Genomic DNA, 21,733 nt, shown 5'->3' with positions numbered 1-21,733 from the left:
AGTCCAATCAATAACATGTTATAAAATTAATTAATACTGGTACCCGCCCATGCTCATGCATATATATATATATATATATATTCGTATGAGAATAAATTAAATAAAAAAGTTTGTGCATTATGATATGGATATATAAGAACTTTGACCCTAATTTATAATTCAAATAAAATCTATGTATATCTTTTGTAATCATAGAGTCAGACATGGGTTATTCCAAAATAGATATTAGATCATAGATGATGCATGCTTAACAAGCTTTTAGAAAAATTCTCAAATAAAAAAAAAAAAAACAAGCTTTTAGAAAAGAATACTTTGAATAGTACTAAACAAAAACTAATAGTATTTTCAAGAGACTTTTAGTACATTTTTTAAAAATAATATAAATTATTGACTCTTAGAGATTTGAAGAGTGATTAAGACATATCATCTTCAATAATATTCTTCGTATTCACTATGCATTTATTATTTTATCATTGAAATTAGAAAATATTGTTATATTTACCAATAGTAAGAGAATAGAAACTACTAAATACTAAAGAGTAAATTGCACCAATGGTACTTAAACTATACCATAGTTCACACTTTGGTATCTGGATTATATTTTGTCTCAAAAATATACCTTGGGTAATGGTAACCGGAAAATTAAGTATCTTTGACCAGTAATTCACTAGTCAACGCGAGTTTGACCATTTTTATACAAATACTTGAAACCCACCAAACACTATCTAACCTAAAAATACTACCATACCCTTTAATAATTCCAAAAATGTTCAATTTCTCCATCTCTCTCGTAATATGTTTCTCTCTCTTTTTGTCTCTCTATTCAATCTCCCTCCATGGTGAAGTACTAATCCTTGAATTATAGTGACATCTGAGGTACCGGTTATTTCAAATTTCGAAATAACCATCGGAGGGAAACGGCTCGCAGTCGCTTTCACTTGGTCAGTGCTCAGTGCCTTCGGCCAATAAGAACATTGCATCTTCTGCCTTCTTCAGTTGCTAGGTACTTCTGGTCGGTAGGCGTCAGATTGTCCCTCTACTTTTGACAAAGTCTTCCAGATAGCTTCCTGCGTCTTCTGAAACTTTCCCGAAGTGGAACGACTTTGTCTCGAAGTTACTCAGGTCAACTGCTGACATGTGTTCTATCCGTTCGACTCAGCAGCTTCGGCATGAAGCAATTGAGAATGTCTTCTCGATCATTCTTACTGATGGGCTTCGTTTCTTCCTGTTGGGCCGCATGGCTTGATTCAGTTGACTTGGGCTTTGACCTTCTCTTGTGGGCTTTTGGGCCTTGATCTTTTAATGTCTTAAGCTCTTGTATTTAAATAACTCATCATTGAACAAACACATTAGTATTAACTAAATAAAAGCATTTAAATTTAATGTGTTGGAATAATTTTATCATGGGAATTAAATCTAACTTAAATAATTTTGTCAAATCAAAATCATTGTGGAAATGTGTTTCAACAGTTGCCCCCTCAACGAGATGGGAGTATGATTCATTGTCTCGCTTCCCCTCATGATAAAGTTTTCCACCTTTGAACCTTCTTATGCTTCCTCCTATGTTAGAAAATAGGACTTTTGAGGGCAATCCTAAACCAAACAAGCTCAAAATTATTAGAGTTTACATGTCCTCTAATGTATTGATTGACCCCCGAAGGAAGATCTATCGATTTGCCTCATTTTGTATCCATTAGTTCCATTACATACGAGAAAGTGTTTTCATCTTCTAGACTCATTTTTTTATTGTACTCTTTGAAAAAATAGTCCCAATGATTCCTCGTATCTCCTCAAGGTGAAGTGTTGGAATCTTCATTACCAGTGAGATCCTCTAACAATCCATCCTCCTTCTCATTTCCCTTGCTTGGACCTCCATCAATCGTGTTTGCTTGTGGAACTGATGAAGTCATGGCTAACTTCTCAATTCCATGCTTAGCGCACCAAATGATAACTAGAGAAAAATGAAGTTTGAGAAAGGTTTTAAGCTTCTGATATTGTAAGACTGATTCCTACAAAATAAAGGAGGTGTCAGTTGTCTACTGTAAGCACTCTGATGCCTAAGTTAGTTTCAGTCTATGATGAAGAGAAAGAAAAAAAAAGAAAGAAGACTACGGTTTTTCAGCATACCTTAAAGATTCCCAAAACCCTTTTATTTATAGGTTGTTATACATTTTACTATGCATTTCTTTTAGAACTTTTTAAGGTTTCACGCCTCTATTGGGATATCATGATCTTCCAATGAGAAGCGTTCATGCGTAAAGTTTCTCCATAGTTGGGTTCACACCTAGAAACTCAATTTTCTATGGTGAGTAGTCCAATATATTTATAACTCCTTTAGAGTCGAATCTTCACTCTTTTATGAAGCTCTTGGCCTATTATGGGACCAAGTATCTGTTGGGGTTTATGTCCTATAAGACAATTGTTTTAGGATATAAATATTAATGAATAAATTGTTTATTTAAATCATTTGTTTTAATAAGATATGGTATAACTAAAAATATATATAAAAGGCATAAATCTTTCATAAAGAAAGTAATCCTAAGTTGATTTAAGTAGTTATAAAGTATTCATACAAGCATGAAGTGAAACTATACTTTATAATATACTAATAAACTTAAAATCAACCCAAGTCAAGTAATGTGTTATATGGGTTGACATATTACTGTTGAGACTTGCATGTAACAGTGTTTTCTATCGAGACAGCGAGCTGATCTCACAAGCTTTAGATATGGAGATATCTAGACAGTTACATGGATCCGGTAAAAGAGTTCATTAGGATTGGGACCCGACTTGAGATAACAGTATGGATAGAATTATCTGAGTGTCAATTGTTCATCTCATTGGTATTAGTAGGTATACCTAATCCTCAGACTGAAACATTCATTAATTAGTGATTCTGGATTATGGAGTATGATGCTTTGATTATGTGCGAGCACGATCCACTACAGGGGAGGCCCTAGGGTGTGTGAGAGCAGGGTTGGGTATCACATAAAGTAATTGCAGAATAGTTAATGTTAGATTGAGCATTCTTCATTCTTGATAAATGGGAGATATATCCAAATTGTGGTGAATTGACTGAAATCCTTGCAAGGTGATATAGTTAAAAGTAGAAATAGAAATTTCACTTAACTTATCTTTCAGAGTAAATTCAACCTGTACAAGTAAAAATGGAATCTTCGTTATATGTAACCTTAACATGTTCCATGGTTATAAGGAATTGACCACAGGATATAGTTGATGAAGGATCGAATTATACCGCACCTAATGCGGAAAGGTTAACATCAGTATTCAACCTGACTTCTTTTTTGTACTGGGGGAATGTCTTAGGTTCTGCCAGTAACAGCTCGTGAAGACATTCTGTTATATACATGATGAAATTAATCAGGATGAATTAATTTCAAAGGCTATATACGGCTAGTAGCAATAAGGACCTAATGGGTCGCACATGGGACTTGGAACCAGAGGACGAAACTGTAATTAGTGGGACAATACTACATGGGCCGAAATTTAGAGTGTAATTAGGAATAAATTAATTTGATTAATAATTATAATTGGATTATAATTGTAAATTAAATTATAGGATTATCTGATAATATTAATTAGAGGTTTTAATGTGATTATAACTCTAATTATTTATCCCTAACATAAATTAAATAACTAATTAGATTAGTGTTATTGTCTAAATATAATTAGTTATTATTTAGATGATAATAAGTATTTATTTAATTATCTAATTAGTAATTCTATTCCGAATTGAATTCTAATTGATTAATTAAATAATACAACTACCCGTTGGGCTAGGTCCGTATTTCAATAAAAAAAATAATACAACTAGGGTTAGAATTTGAGAAGTCTATAAATAGACCCTCACCTTAGGAACTTCGGCCAACTCAATTGAAGAGGCTAAGGAACTGTTCCGAAATCATCCCGGCTAAATTATTATCTTTCTTACTCTCTCTTTGATCTCGTATCGATTTTTTTAGAGGTAATCATTGCGATTGCTATTAATTAAGGTTGATTACTAACAGTTCTTCTTTTCTATGTTAATCATTGTTCGTGACTCACGATTAAGAGTTGTGGGAACTTCGTTTGCAACTGTAGATAGTTCGTCAGATAAGGTATTTCAGTCTATCCTTCTTTGTATGAAATAACAATTAACAGATCTTGAAAAATGGAAATAGATAAAATAGACAAAATTTTATTATTCCGGTGTGCCTAGACTTGTCTATTTTCCTTCAGTATCTTTGTTCCCTTGAGAGTCACGTGTAAAGATCTCAATGAGTTTGCCTATGGGCTCATGGCCCAAAGTTGAGGATGTACCGGTAGGAAATATTTATCAAGCTTGTTATCACTTGGCAACTTGTTCCTCATCCCCATGATAGAACTGTAATCAGTTGTCGCTGGCACTTTTGGATGATAAAGAAGGCGGGCGAAAGTATTGAGCATCATAAAGTAGGACTTGTTGCTTGTGAGTTCACTCAACAATCTAGGCTTGATTATAAGGAGATATTCAGCCTTGTTGTTAAAGCAACAACTATTTGAATCATCTTTACTTTAGCGGTCTCTCATAATTGGCACATCAACCAATTAGGTGTCTCAAACGCTTTCCTTTATGGAAATATCCATGAGACCATCTATATGGAACAACCACAGGGCTTTCGAGATGTTGACCAGCCTTATGATTTTGTCTTTTACAAAAAAATCATTGTACGTATTAAAATAGACACCTAGAGAATGGTTTTCGTGTCTCGAGACATTCTTACGTCTTCTTAGTTTTATTATGTCCTCGGATGATAATTATTATTTATCAAACACACCAACACTCATAAAAAAAATATTATCTTATGTTATGTGGATGATGTCTTAGTCAAAAGCACTAATCCGACTCTCATTAACCAAACCATTCACTCCATTGAAAAGGAATTATCGATATATAACCTGGGGCATGCTTCATACTTCAATGGCTCGCAATTTGTTTTACGAAGTAAGGGATCCATTTGTCTTAGGCTAAGTATGTGGCTAACATTGTTAAACGAGTCAAAATGAATGACCGCAACACTATCTCATCCCAATGGCAACATTCATAATCTTTCCGAGGAATATGGGACGTGACTAGATTCGGGAGATGAAAGTCGAAGAACTATTGGAGAATTGCAATATCTCACTCTTACTCGCCCAGGTGTGGCCTTTTCTATTAATAAATTCTATTACTTTCTTCACTGTCCCACAGACGAACATTGGAAGAGTGTTAAACGCATTTTGCGATATCTTAACGATACGCAAGATTATAGAAATGGTTTTCTATCTATTCGATTTATTCCAAGTGATAATATCATATTATTTTTGTAATTATCTCTTATATAGTTATCCTCGATAATATTTTCTATCCTAATAATCTCTTACTCTATTAGTTTCATGAGGATTTTATTTCACTTATTCATTGTATTTTTATACTTGTATTCTTCCTAGCTCTAATTAGGAGATTATTAATAAACAAGTTTTATTCTACATACAACATAAAAACATTAGATATATTTTATCATATTATATCAAATAACCACTCAATCCAAAAAGTTCAAAAAATTTATTATCTCTAACATTAACAAAATATTAAAACGCAAATTCAAAATATATATTAGAGCAAGGATAAAAGGACAAAAAAGAAAGAAAATATATTAAATGGGTTTGTTTGGTAAAAAGGAAGATGAACTGTGCAATTGGAATACTTCTTAATAGGATTAGTTGGATAATTATTATTATTTAATTATAAAATAAAACCAAACCACACTTAAAGATATTTCTGATGTGTTTGATGATATAAGAGGATCATCCAATTCTGCATCTTCATCAGGCGGCGCTTTACGCTTTTGAATACAAACTTTCCGTTTTTTAATAACTTTAATGTATCAACCTTTGACGATGATAAATATTTGCAACACAATAAACATACATGAATATCTTTTGTTTCAAAATAAATTTGAAATTTTTTTGAGTTTCTAATGATTTCTATTTAGAAATTTCAAAGAATAAAAAAATAAAGTTATCTTATCAAAATATTTTAATATGAGAATATAGATGGTTTAATGAGGGGCGGAGCCAGAGCCCCTCCGGTCACCAGCTCCATCCTTGAGTAGAGGTGTTTCCGTCTCTTGTAACCCCCCTAATGTTAGTTTATACACCATCTATTTAATATTATTTTAATATTTTAAAGTAGATGAGATGATTTAAACCTATTTTAATTTAGGTTTAATGCATATTTACACTTTTAAACTTAGTTTTGCCTATTAGCACCATACTTTTAAAATAACCTCACATGTTTATAGTTGACTTAAAAAACTTATCGTACACTTATAGATGGTTTTAAAAACCTATCACAAATCTATAGTTGGCTTATTCTTACATTCTGCATACAAAAGCGTTGATTTGTCATATTTGACAAATGAGCGCAATACCAAACGAACGAACTCACGGGCTTTTCTTTTTTTTTTTATACAGCACACATATTATTTCTTCATATATATAGCCATAACATTAACCACATAAAAAAATTTATTCAACCTACCAGTTTATGTATCAATATATATCATGTTTCATATTTTACACAATTTACAAATCTTATTTATGATTTTAAGATAAAATTGTACTCATAATTCTTTTCCAATATGTACCCTTAATTACTAAATAAATGGTTACTAATTTTTTTTAGTAATTTTTCTTTGCTTTTATCAATATCAATGAACATTTGAACTGAATCATATTCATAAATACAAATTAATTTTTTAATTACCACCGTTACTTCGGTTGTTCCTGAATATTCGTCAATGTTTGAGTTCTATATAAACAAAATTGAACTGTCAGTTTTTTTACACAATGCAAGAAACAAAATATACTCTCTAAAATTATTTTTACTTTATGTTTATTCGAATTGTTCATCTCCTCTGTCCGGTGATAACAAACTTACTCTTACGTAATCTGTCGTATTAGACGATCGCTATTGACGAAGAAATCTCTTAATGAGATGAGTCTATTTCTATTCTTATGATTTATGTTTAAGTGTTTCGTACACTTTCACAAACTTTCAATTAATTCATTTCTATTACTTCAAATTTAATATTTGTTTATGGTTTTCTATGAAGCCATCGTGAATAATATTTGTTAGTAACTGTATAAATTCGGTCGAAGTCACAATTCTATATATAGATATATCCACTTGATATGTAATTTTAATTAATAGCCAACTTGATTTTTAATTAGTAGTAATAATGAACAGATTACCATTAAAAATAAAAATAAAAATAAAAAGAATCAAATATTAGTCGTTAGAAGTGTGTTAGGGTTAAGCGGGGTCCACTTAAAGACTGAATAGTGTTGCGTGTAATACCTGATTATTAACTTAAACTTTGAAATTAAATTAATTAAAGAAAGTGAGATTTCTTGTGTTTGTGAAAAATTACAGATGTTTGACCCTCTCGATGAGTGACACGTGTAAAACCTAATCTAAATATTGGTGTAACCATTGCTAAATTAGATTATAGAAGAACACAAAGCTTCTTTATTTGTCTCTCTTCTTCACCTACGTATTTTTCATGGTTACGTTACCCAAAATGCCCCCCACATTAACTTTTTTTCTTTTCTTAAAGGAAATTAGAACACATAAAAACCTGCTCTTATTGACTTCTATATATATGGCTGCATTGACTTAATGTTCGGAGTCATCCTTACAATCAAATTTACAACATATAATCAAGAGGATAAACAATGCAAAGTCTTCAAGATAATATAGTAAATTTTACAAAATTGACCCAATAAAGAGACGCATTGACATTTTTCGATCCATATAGATATATGCTACTACTTAGGTGTTGTTTGATAAAACTGAAAATTAAGTGCTGAAAAAATAAGTACTGCATTTTAAGTGTTGAATATTATAAGTGTTGAAAGCATTGAATAATATAACTTTTATAAAAATATTAGTTGATAATGTGTAACTTAAAATGTTAAGTTAACTATTTTAACTTACCAAAATAAGTGGTTTTTAACTTAATTAACTAATTTAAGTGGTGGAAAAATAACTGTTATCAAACGCACTTAAATTAAATAAGTGCTTAATATTTTAATTTAAGTAATTAAGTGCTTTATCAAACAAGACCTTAGACTCTTCCATTACATATTTTCCTAATTCTCATTTCCAAACTCAGTTATGTTCGATGTCTGCCAGTTCTTCTTCTCTGCATGCCCATCCATCTGCAAAGTGGTGTCCGCATTCGCCTGGTATGTTGAAGTGTAATATTGATACTGCGATTTTCCCTACTCAAAGCACTGCTAGTTTTCGCTTCATTATCTGAGATCATTCTAGTAATCTGGTCGTTGCATCAGCTGGACTATTATCAGGTTCCTTAGACCCACTTATGTTTTAGTGTGCAAGAAGCGTTCAGTTGGTTGAAAGATCACAATTACCAAGATATTATCCTCGAATGTGATTCTCAAACATTTGTTAATACTTTTCATAGATGAGATAGATTTTGTATTTGGTTTTATTATCTTTGATTGTAAATCCCTTTGTGATAATATCATTAACTGGCATATCAGTTTTGTTAGTTGATCAACGAATCGTGTAGCGCATACTCTAGTGAGAGCTATCGGTTTTGAGTCTGGTTATGGAGTGTGGGCTTATGTTCCCCCTTCTTTTCTTTGTAACGTTTTTCTTGGAGATTCTTAATAAAGTTTACATTTTCCTTTAAAAAAAACACAACACATAATGTAGGTTTTTTAGAACAATTTCAAGCTTCATCTATAAATCACTTTTAAATAGCAATCCAAACTCTTGTTGATTTCCAATATCATGTAAGTTTTTGTTGATTTTAAATACATAATTATTAATTACAATTCTAGGTTAGTTATACACAAGTGTTATACGCAATTAGTTACACTTAACCTAGGTTTCGATTGTTCACAAATCGCAATTTGCGAACCAACTTGATAAATTGTGAGCTATATTTTATCATTCGCATTTAGTATAAATTGTTACCCAATTGCAAAGGAACTCTTTGTATAGTGCTTCACAGTCTACAAAATGCGAAGCTTATTTCGCATTTTATATAAATTGTGAACTAGTATATAAAATTGCGATTCACAATTCCTCAAATGTGAACTGATTGTCAAAATTAGAAGCTTATCTTTTAATCAAAACTCAATTTCGAACTACATGTTCTATGTCTTTGTTTAATATGATATGATTCTTATAGGAATTTGATAATGTATTTTGCTCATTTCATTAAAAGTATGTCCATAGAGTTTGTTATTTGTTTGATCTCATGGAATGCTAAATGGAAAAAGGTTGCAAGTACCATGACATACGTGGATGGTGAATCGAAGTTGCTCTGAGTTTCAACAAAAATTAAGTTACAGAGGATAAAAGAGAGAATTTACACTTCTGTAGGTGTTGATTCAACCTCATTTGATCTACGAATGCACATGCAAGCAAAAGACGATCCAAACAAAGAGATAAGCTCGAACTACCACTAAACCTCATTTTCAACTTCTCCAATAGAGAACCACATCTCTCTAGGGAGATATCCGACATGCTCAATCTCCCAACATATGAGCAATGGCACCAGAGAAGGCGACCAGGCCCGTCCCTAAGCATGGGCAGGAGGGGCGCCTGCCCAGGGCACAAGGATGAGAGAGGCCCCATTATAATAATATATTAGTATTATTATATATTTTTAAATTATACTTAATTAAATTAAAAAATATATATATACTTGATTGCCATTAGATTCTTTCCAAATTTAAAACGTTGGCATCAAATTAAATTTTTAAAAAAATTATACTTGATTAAAAACATGAGCATCAGTTACTAAATAGTCTTTCCAAATCCCCTAATTTATCTCAGATTCTTTCTAAATTTCCTAATAAAAATGTTAGACATCAAATCCCTAATTTATCTCAGTCTTTTTATAATTATCTCTCTCACCCATCAATCCTAACAAAAAAATTTATAATTTATCTCTCATTTCTTTAATCACACTCCAATCCCAAAGAATATTAAACAGTATTATTATTTCATTTTCAATTCATCAGCTATATAATCAATTTTGTTCTCTAATCACCTCACTGTGAAACTTCCAATTGCTAATAGACTTTTTTTTTTGTTACTTGAGAAACTATTAGATTCTGATTTATTTGAACTTCAGAGGTAATTTGGAAAAAACGTATCAAAATTTTACAATTTCAAGAACTTAGCCGCTAAATCCCGTTAAGAGAAGTGATTTTCAGATTTTTTGTTTTTCATTTTTCTGTTATCATTCTTTGTGTCATAAACAACATAAAATCTATTATTCTTTGTGTCATAAACAACATAAAATCTATTAGAACTATTTCATTATTAAATTTAAGAAATTTGCATTTAAAAATGCTCGTACACATCATTTTGTATAAGTAATTGGATACTTAAAGTAATATAAAATGTTTTTATTAGATCGTTTGTTAAATGAAACAAAAAAAAATGTCATTTTTAAGTAATCTTCTTTTATACAATTGACTTTTCTAATTTATTTTTTATTTGCACTTATTTATTAGGGCCCCATTTGGTAATTTGCCCATGGGCTTTTAAAATCTCAGGATCAGCACTGAAGGCGACATCCATAAGATGTCTAAAACATCTTTTTCTATGAGGGTGTCAATTTACTTTGCAGCTCAATCATGGTAGAAATGTCACCTCCTACTGCTATTGTGCATTTTGAACCCCCAAACTCCGTGAATGCTTAAATTTTACACCACTATCTGTTTTTACCTTGGACATGTGGCTCTATAAAAATGAAAAAAGTTTACATTTCAGACAATAATTTGCACTTCAAATAATACATTTGCATTTCAGACAAAATAGGACAATTTTGCATTTCACCTTAAGGCTTTGCATTTAACTAATTGTGAAGTAAAACTATTCACATGTACCAAAATTATGAAACAATACTTAAAATGTGATTTGCAATCCATGTTGAATGTTCGCAAAATAGATTTTGTGAATCATCTGTAAAGGGCTTCGAAATTCATCATAATCTTTACATTTTCATGTTTGTGAATCCCTTTTTGCTAAAAATGGGCTTTACTCGTCATAGTCTTCACATTTGCCTATTTAAGAAAACCCTTTTTTATTTTGCATAAAAATGACTCCATAATTGGTCATAGTCTTCGCATTTACCAATTTGCAAAACCCTAGGTGAGGGTTTATGGGTTTATTGCTTTTCAAATCATAAATTGTAATGTATCGTAGATGAACAATGTAGCCAAAATGAGAAGTTCTAAACCAATAAATTACACATATACAACTCAAATGAGTTCAAAAATCGACATTGTACCCATTAACACTAACCCTAACAAAACATAACACATTCAATCTATGTTAAATCACTGCAAAATCAAAACCTTAAACATAAACCTATACCATAACCGAAATAAACAATGCAAAAACAAAAGAGATTGAGAAAACTTACTTTTGATTTGGTTTTACCTTCTTACCAGTAACATTATAATATTCTAACTAATTATTACAAAATAATCCCTAACTTATTACTAATGGGAAAATAACCCCTAACTTAATACTAATGAATCTCTAATATCATTTAAAAGGAGAATAATGGGGGAATAAAGTCCAAATTGAAAGGGAAATCCAATAGAAGATGAAAGAAGGAAAGGATAGAATTGGAAATTCCAGGTGAAATAGCAAAGAAAATATAGTCTTTAAGGTGACATATCCATCACCCATAAAATCAAAGCCTTGCTATTGTATCTTACATATGAAGGTCTAGAATACTTGCTCTCACATATCAGTCTATATAACTAGTTGTTCTCCTCCATTTCCTTCCACTCATTTTCCATCAATCAAGCAAGTAAATAATGAGGAGATCATCATTATCAATGGAGGAAGAAAGCAACCTGAAGAAAGGACCATGGACTCCTGAAGAAGATAAGAAGCTGATTGATCACATTCAGGAACATGGGCATGGAAGCTGGAGAGCTCTTCCAAAGCTTGCTGGTTTAAATAGGTGTGGAAAAAGTTGCAGACTTAGATGGACTAATTATCTTAGACCTGATATCAAGCGTGGCCAATTCTCCCAAGAAGAAGAACAAATCATCATCAATCTTCATTCCATTCTTGGAAACAAGTAATTCTCTTTTTAACTATTCTTAATTACTAACATCTTGAGTTGAGAGATTCTTAAAATTGATAGTTTTTTTTTTGCAGATGGTCAGCCATAGCACAAAGTCTACCTGGAAGGACTGACAACGAAATTAAAAACTTGTGGAATACACATTTAAAGAAGAAGCTTCTGCAAATGGGAATTGACCCTGTCACACACAGGCCAAGAACTGACCTTAATCTTCTTGCTAATTTACCACACTTTCTTGCTAATTTCACTAATCTTCTCGCTAATACTAATAATATTCCTCCTTGGGCCGGGGAAAGTAGTCTCCTCCGGCCGGTGGATCCCATTCACCTAGCTAAACTCCAATTGCTGAACAATATATTTCAAGTACTTTCAAGTCCATTTCCAAATATGGAAACTTTGGGTCCGAATTTCAGAGAGCAGCAACACTTGTATGATTACATTAATGGGTCTCAGATGAGCAGCAGTCATCTTGCTGGGTTTTCTGGACAGGAGGAGGGTTTATCTAACTTGGAAGCTTTTCTTCAACCCTCATTAGTGGGAGATTACCAGGAGATTAAGGATTCAAAAGTTGGGAATGATGAAGAAATGGGTGGTTATAATTGTGATATTCCAGTTCTTCCTCCATTGATTTCTGATGAGCAGTGTCCAAATTCTAGTTCAACAAGCTTTGAAGGTTGGGGCGAGCTTATGGATGATCAAGGAACTGATACTTACTGGAGACAAATAATTGAGTAAGCAACCATATACCCCTTTTTTATTATTTTTTGTTATAATAGGTCAATTTGGCTCGAAATCTAATTTGGTATTATTTTATTCCTCATATTTTATCAAATCAATCCTCCCATGTCAACTTTATGATACGGTATCCTCTTTTAACTCATTAATACATCCTGAATTTTAAACTTATCTTAAAAAAAAAAAAAATCGATTCATCAATAAACTTATAAAGTATTTTGTTAGTTCCATAGATTTCTTTAAACCTAACTGCTGTTATTGGCTTCATAAACTTGTTTAGATGTAATTTTAATTTGTTCAAAACCTATCTTATTTTGACATATGAACTTAGAAAATTAATCATGTCATTTAAACAAATCCAGAATAAGACATTTTATAATTTCAAAGGGCTAATCAGCTTTTTAGACTAAAATCAATGGACTCCTATATTAAATCTTTTTAACATGTGTTAACAAGTATTATTTGGAAGAAGTTGTACTATATCTATGGTGCATCGCGTTATTCATGCATCAAATCAATAATTCAATATTTGAGGTTATATATTTTAGAATCTAGAGAATTTATTTTTTGGAATCTAAGATTTATATAAGATTTAGAATTTTATATGAATAATAAATAAATAAATATATATATATATATATATATATATATATATATATATATATATATATATATATAACTAATTACATCATATTATTAATAATATTAGTTGAAATGTAATGCATCATTAAATTATCAACCCGATACACGGATGATATGATGCTCAACATAGGAAATTGAAGAATAAGTGATGTTTAAAAATTCATTCCTTTTAGATAATTGATCTGGAGACCAAATTGATTAGTTAAATTGGGTCTTTATTCTTTAATTGAGATGGATATATTTTGAATTAGATAATTGCTTATGTGAAAATATATTATTATAGTGAAGCTATTGATTTCGTTTAGAAATTGAGTGATGTAATAATATTGTAAATGTGGTATTTGCAGTGAAGCAAGTTGTGAGTCATGGCCAATGTCAGATTAAGCCACCCGGAGATGTGTACAATCTGCTGTTCATGAGCTTCTTCTTCTTCTTCTTTTTAACGAATAATTAATTATTTATAGTGTGGATTAAATTGAGTATACATTAATAAATTTACACATATTGTGTGTGTATAGAACAGAACACCATAAAATAAAACAAATTATTACTCTAAGCTTTCCTTGATTACACAATACTATATATTATTTTGTAAATCTTGCTTTCTACTTTAAATATGCTAGTAACTTACAAACAACTTTTTTAGAATGCTATATATTTGTATCTATACAATTTCATGTTAAACCATCTTAATTATATGTGTCATTTATATATTTTGTTTTTTCCATTTTTTTTATTGCATTCAAGCCCGTCTTTAACGTTAACTATGTTGGGTTTTTTTGAGAAAAAATATAAAAGAAATTAATAATAAAATACGGTGTTGAGAATTTTATTGAATATATCAATTTCTGCACACTTTAAAAATACAGATTAATAATTTTTTTATAAGCTTATAATGCAACAATAAAATATTAGAGGAAACAATAAAAATTTATTTGTTATCCACAAATATCCCACTAACAAAATCAAATACTTATTTTTAGGAACTACGGATTAAACTTGGTCAAAAATAACTTTGAATCAAAATTAATAAGAGAGTCATAATATCTTCGTTTGTTGAGAGAGAGAGTCTAAAGGTTGTAGACTCTGATACCAAAATCAATAAGAGATAATTTAGAGAGAGAGTAAAAATGATGTAATAATATCAAATGCCACTTAATTTTATGTTTATACTTTAAAGATAGAAAGACCTAGTTTTATATAGTGAATTACTATACCCAGCCTTGAATTCTCACCCCTAGCCCCGTGAAAAGACCGAAATACCCTTTAGACAATTTTCAGAATTCTCAAATCCTCTCAAACAACCTAAACTCCATTTAATCTAATCCGGACTAATTTATTAATGAAAACATGGATCGGCGGAGGGGCGGCAAAGGAAATGGACTTATGATATGTATTTCCGTTTGATTTTGATGTTTTTTGGACGTTTTTTGCATCGGATTTTGCTGTTATTCGAAATCGAAATCGGGACATGAGGCGTTTGGAGATCACGTCGTCACCTCAGGTGCGGCGTATGAACATCACGCCGCACCACAGGTGACGGCGTGATAGCCTCACGCCTCACCACAATATTCATACGTCGTCACCTGTGGTGCGGCGTGATATCCTCACGCCCTCACAATGGTGACGGCATGATGCCCATACACCCGTGTAGTGTATGGGCAATTATTTATTTATTTAATTTAGTTTAATTTTTGTTATTTTTAGTTAATGTAGTTTTTATGTTGTCAATTTTAATTTGTTAATTTTAGTTAAGTTTAGTTGTTGTAAATTTTATTTTGTTTAACTAAATTTTTATTTTGTTAATTTTAGTTAATATTTATTCATGAACTTATATTATTGTTACGGGTTTTAATTAAAATTGTATGCTATTTGCAGGTTTTAATTAAAATTGTGTAGTGTTTATAGGTATTTACGGGTTTAATTGAATAACAGGTCTATTTTTTTTGCCTTCCCGACATACGGGCGTGTGGCTATCACACCTCACCGTGCGGTCGGACGTGTGGCTATCACGCCTCACCGTGTGGTCGGGCGTGTGGCTGTTACGCCCGACCACAAGGTGAGGCGTATGGCTATCACGCCCGACCACACGGTGAGGCGTGATAGCCACACGCCCGCGTGTCGGGAAGAAAAAAATAGCCGTTTCCCATCCAAAACCCATGAAAGGGTATTTTCGTCCTTTCACGGGGCTGGGGGTGGGAATTTGAGACTCCATGTAACAACACCCATATACTTTATATAATTTGTAGTTTGGAAGGGAGAGACATATATAAAAACCTAAACCTATTTGTCTCTGATGTTGAGTTTGGAGAGTGACTTCCAAAACAAAAGTATTAATACTTAATACAAAAGCTAATTATCTTTCCTTAATTAAGTAAGATATATAGTTAACTGTCTTTCTTTTGATATAGAAAGTCAATACTATTTGTTACTTATTAGGTAACACCACTTTCTTTAGATACAAGCAAATGATCACATAATGCTAAATTAAATCAACCCAAAAGTCTCTCTTATTTTCCCTTTCTATAATTAATCTCAACGATAACCAAATTATCTATCATCTTTGGAAAAAAAAAAAAAAAATCTTGTCCCATATAATTATAATAATAATAATAATAAGCTATCAACTTAAATTCTTACTTTAAATGGTTTATTAAAATAGTATTTCTAATATGGCAATATGAAAAATGTTGGGTAATTACATGTTTCAAACTTAGGGCTCATTTGTTTTACCTTGTTTATTGTTGCTGATTGCTGTTACGTTTTGCTGTTTACTATTTGAAAGGCTGCTTTTTCAAAAAAAGCAGAGATTCTCTGATTTTATAAAGAGCTATTTTTCAACCACAAAAGGCAAACAGAAGATGTATAACACCAGAAACTCTCATTTTTAAAGTGAAAATGCAAACATGGGGTCAAAAATGAGTTACCAAACACCTTGCATGCAGAAGTATATAAAATTAATAATAATAACTATTTTTATATATAATTTAAGCTATCAATTTAAACTTTAAATGCTTAATTATTAACAATTATAAGTAAAGCTTAATAATTATGTGTCTAAGTTAGCATGGAAGAGTAGGAAATTAGGGATGGAAATCCCAAAATTGGAAGATAAGCATTTGGATACAGTAGGTAATTTATTGACCTTTTAAAAACAACTAACCTACCTTTGCCAAATAACCATGCATATATTCTAACCTAAGACTATTTATTATTATATTATATTAATAACAATATTGTTTCTTCTTGTTCATACACGTGTACAATTACTATTTACTTATGATTAAAGGACTTGTACATGTTTCAAAATAATTGTTCAATCAAATTAGTATTAATTTACATTTAATAGAAAATAGATTAAAATATCCACCACTCATTAATTACCACGTTTTCTTTCTAATTGAGCACTTGGCAATTAAATTGTTAGTTATGAAAAACACTTACCCAAAAGAGAAAGCTTTCAGCTTTTATATATGGATAACTTATACTCTAATTAATTGTCTTCGGTCGACCTCCAATTAATACGCAATTTATGTTCATGTTTGTTTTCCCATAGGAAACACATTTTTTATTACTCTATTTATCCCACCAAAATGTCAAAAATATCTTATTTTTATGGAAAATGTGCCAAAAAAATTATAATATTATCAAGCAATAGAATAAAATTGTGTGTACTAACCTGTAAAAATTATATGACTGGCAGAAATAAAGAGATCGAAAAAAAGAATTCGATTACCAAAATGATATGAGCTTACTGAAATGATTGAAAAATAAACAAAATAAAATTGTACTGAAAGCTTGGATGAACTTGAACTTGAATGAAAAATACAGTTAAGACAATGACTGAGAAATTTAAATTACTGAAGTCTAGATAAAATTTGTTAAAGTTTTGCTTGAGTATGTCTTGAGTTGTCCCTTTTCACCGTGATTTCTGACTTTTATGGATGTTGGAGGTAACTTCCTGCTACCTTCCACTAAGTTACATTCTCCATCTTCAGATCACATCTTGAGTAACTGCTCCACCATCTGATTCTCATGATCTCCATGATGGATTGACTCTGATGTTTTCTAACTCTTCTGCTTTTAAATTAGCATATACAACACATTTTAAAATATTAAATGGCCTCATATCTTCCTTTAGGTTTACCTCAAATTTCTCCTAAAGTTCACTCCACGAAATAGTTTTCTCTTGAGGTTCACTTTAAGAAGTAGGTTTCCCTTGAGTTTCACTCTAGGAAAATAGGTCTCTCCTGAGGTTCATTCTAACAAGTAGGTTTCCTCTAAGTTCCATTTTAAGAAAATAGGTCTCCGTTGAGGTTCACTCTAGGAAGTAGGTTTCCGTTGAGGTTCACTCCAAGAAGTTTCTCCTAGTTTCCTTCAACATGTTTCCATTGGAGTTTCTCAAGATCTTTCCTCTGGTTTCGTTTAAGATATTTCCCCTGGGAAAATCGATGTTCACTTTAGGAAATTTTAAGTGAACGGTGTACTAAGGAAAATAAATCTCTAGAAGTGACATGCATCAAGAAAAACTTTTCTCCATGAAAAATGTATACCATAATATGTATCAACAAAACTTTATTTTTCGTACAAATAACATTAAATAATAAAATTTTAAATATTATTGATATTTTCTTTTTTATATATATATATGAAAAAGTATGTGTGCATTTTGAGAGTATAATGCTAGTTGTGGCATTTTGCAAGTCACTGTTAACTTTAAAAAAAAATTAAATACTAAAAATAAATTAATTATTGAAAAGCACAACTTGAATAGATGGTTCATATTTTTAAGTAAGCACTTCATCATGCTTAAAATAGATTGTGACAAATTAATATGGTTTGTGTAATATATAAATTTAAAAAATTAGAATTGGGACAAAAAGTTTCATATCAAATATAGGTTAACATGCCTAAAATAAACATGAAATTTAATTATGTGATAATAATTAATATAAATAAAGGAAAAGTACACAAAAATCTTATGTTTCTACTCGTTTTCAATCATAAACTATGTGGTTTAAAAATTTACAAACAGATATTATGTATTACGTTATGTTAGTAAACACATTCCAAACTAACTAAGAGTGTTAAAAAAAAATTGATGCAAAATAAAAAACAAAAGACTCATAGATATGTCTCTCCTATTGGAGTATTTGCGTCTTCTCCCTTGAGATGTGTTAGACCCTTAAATCCAAACTCTATTCTTCGAAATCACCGTATCTGCTCTTCCCCCATCCCAGTCGACACTCTAAGACATCTTACACAGCTGCAGTTTTACAATTTTCACAGCCCTCCCCAAAACCCTAACCCTCTATCGCAAATTTCCGCAACGGCATAGGCTTGCTTCCTCTAAGTTTCGACTAATTCTCATCAATGGAAAAAAAAAACAAAGGTTTGGCGGAGGAATACGCACAGTTGTGTATCATTACAGAAGGCGAAGGTCTCGAATTAACAGATGATTTTTTACAAATAGACTCAACAGCGCCCTCTCTGTTTATTGTCGGACAGTTCCTTGCGGTTAAAGCTACGCACAGAGACAGACATGGAAGGAAGATATTTGTTCCAGTTCTACCACGAATTGGACATGAAGAGAGTTTTAAACGACGGACCCTAGACTTTCAATCAAAACCTCTTGATCATAAAAAAAAACTAGAGCCTACGGAACAAGCCTTGCAACCTACGTTAACTAATCTCATCATCTGGGCCAAACTCTCTGACCTCCCAATTGGCTTTCAGACGGAAGTAGTTTGCAAGGCTATTGGTAATCAACTGGGCACATATATTGAGTCGGATCCGAAGAATTTCACCGGCCTCCGTCGTGGCTATCTCAAAATTATGATCACCATCGACGTTCGAAAGGTACTACAAGTGGGTCAGAAAATTAAAAGGAGCGGAGGAGACTGGCTATGGGTTAATGTGAGATATGAACGCCTTCCGCAATTTTGCTTTTATTGTGGAATAATCGGCCATGCTGATAAATTTTGCCCATCATTGTTCGACAACAAGGAAACGTCGGACGCGCGCAGGTTCGGGAGTTGGCTCCGGACGATAGTTCGGAAAAACGGAATTCAGAGGGGGAAAGAATGGCTCCGAGATCCATCTGATGAAGCCGACTCCTCCAAATTTAATAAATTCTCTCATAATGATGCCGGTGGCACGACTTCTGATACAATTAACAGTGAACGTTCAAAAGGAAAACTGAACAAGCAAGTCACGATCACAAACAGAACACTCAACTCAAAGGCTGACTCACACACAAAAGAAGATATTCTGTTGATGACACCCTCATCCTGGACCCTAAATGTCCACGGCTTTCAGATACCACTACAGGAGACTTCAGTTGCACCGTTCAACCAAAAAGCGGAGGAGAGGCGAGACTTGGAAGCCAGGTCTGCCCAGGGCTATGAGTTTGCTCAGCTGGAACTGCCGAGGGTTGGGCAACTCTCGGATAGTCACGGTCTTACAAGACCTGGTTCGTGCCCACATGCCTCTAATTATTTTTCTTATGGAAAGTATGATCAAAGAGGCAAAAGTTTTACTAGTTTGCAAGAAGCTGGGTTTTGAAAATCATCATGTGGTGGATGGCAGAGGCCACGGGGGTGGAATTGCATTGTTCTGGCGCAGTTCAGTCAGTTTAAATATTCTATCTGATTCAATTAATTTTATTAACGTTATTGTTACAATACCCCAGGTTCAACCATGGAGACTCACATGTTTTTATGGCTACCCTGAGAGAAGTCGTAGAAGAGAGTCTTGGGAGCTTTTACGGTCTTTATCACCAGTATACGATGGGGCTTGGTGCTGTATAGGGGATTTCAACGATATTGCTTGTCTTACAGATAAAAGAGGAGTTCGCAGAGACCTTACTGGTTAATTGAGGGTTTTCAGACAGTTTTGGAAGATTGCGGCTTAAGTAGTTTAAACATGAAAGGGCGCCAATTTACTTGGGAAACCGGAAGAGGCACAAGTCGTTGGATAGAAGAACGGCTGGATCTGGCAGTTGTAAATGCAGCATGGAAAGAACAATTTGGCCAATCAGTATTAAAGAACCTAACGGCAGCCTGTTCCGACCACTCTGCACTTCTACTACAACTCAAGGTATGGTTACGTGCCCCTCGTATTCGTAGATTTCGTTTTGAGAATTCGTGGATCAGGGAAACAGGATGTGCAGCCGTCGTTCAGCCGTCTTGGGAATCTGACAAACCGATTGTGAACAAAATTGAGGATTGCGCAACCGCTTTACAATAATGGAGTAAGTCTATTGCGGGGAATTTCACGGAACAGATCAATTCTCTAAAACAGCAAACGGAGATTCTTAGATCAAGGACTGATCAGATAGGTATCGAGCTTTTTCAAAGAACTAGATCAGATTATGTAAAAATCCTCCAGCAACAGGAGGATTTTTGGAAGCAAAGAGCAAAGCTCCATTGGCTTCAGGAAGGTGATTCTAACTCCAAATATTATCATGCTTATGCAACCTCCAGAAAAAAGCACAACACATTTACGGCACTCAAAGACGAAAACGGAACCTTATGTGGATGGGGAGAGGGACTCGAATATATATTAAGCAGTTATTTCCATCAGATCTTCACCAGCAAAGGTAGCGAATCGGCTGAACTTTTGTCACAAGTGGAAAGTCGTATAACAGAAGAAGCAAATCTGTTCCTATCGAAGCCGTTTGTCGCTGAGGAGGTAAAAGCTGCTTGTTTCAGTATGCACCCAGAAAAAAGCCCAGGCCCTGATGGTCTGAATCCTGCAATCGTTCAGAAATTTTGGAGCATCATCGGAAAAGACATTACAGAACTCTGCTTAAATATCCTTCAAACTGGCCAGCTCCCAAGTAGAATGAATGACACATTGCTTGTACTGATCCCAAAGAAGCCTAATGTCGAGGAAGTTACAGATCTAAGGCCAATAGCATTGTGCAACATCATCTTTAAGTTAGTATCCAAGATGCTAGCTAACAGGTTCAAGGAAGTTCTTCCGTCAGTCATTTCACAATATCAAAGTGCGTTTATTAGAGGAAGACTTATTTCAGACAATGTCATTGCAGCATATGAGGTAATTCACCACCTAAAAAACAAAAGACAAGGCAAAGTTGGCATAGCTGCGCTGAAACTTGATATGAGTAAAGCATACGATCGGGTGGATTGGAAATTTTTATAGGACATGTTGTCTAAAAT

The 21,733-nt window shown here is 32.6% G+C and overlaps 1 protein-coding gene across 1 annotated transcript; it reads left to right on the top strand.

The window, feature by feature from the left end:
* The first annotated feature begins 11,898 nt into the window (after positions 1 to 11,898).
* LOC136207350 (transcription factor MYB93) lies at positions 11,899 to 12,908 on the top strand. The gene is made up of 2 exons (XM_065998617.1): positions 11,899 to 12,167; positions 12,248 to 12,908. Exons 1-2 carry the CDS (start codon positions 11,899 to 11,901, stop codon positions 12,906 to 12,908), a joined length of 930 nt encoding a protein of 309 aa, XP_065854689.1.
* Positions 12,909 to 21,733: the final 8,825 nt, after the last annotated feature.

The sequence above is a fragment of the Euphorbia lathyris genome, chromosome 9 (genome assembly GCF_963576675.1).
Source record: "Euphorbia lathyris chromosome 9, ddEupLath1.1, whole genome shotgun sequence".
Taxonomy (NCBI): domain Eukaryota; kingdom Viridiplantae; phylum Streptophyta; class Magnoliopsida; order Malpighiales; family Euphorbiaceae; genus Euphorbia; species Euphorbia lathyris.
This window is presented reverse-complemented; position numbering and strand designations above follow the sequence as displayed.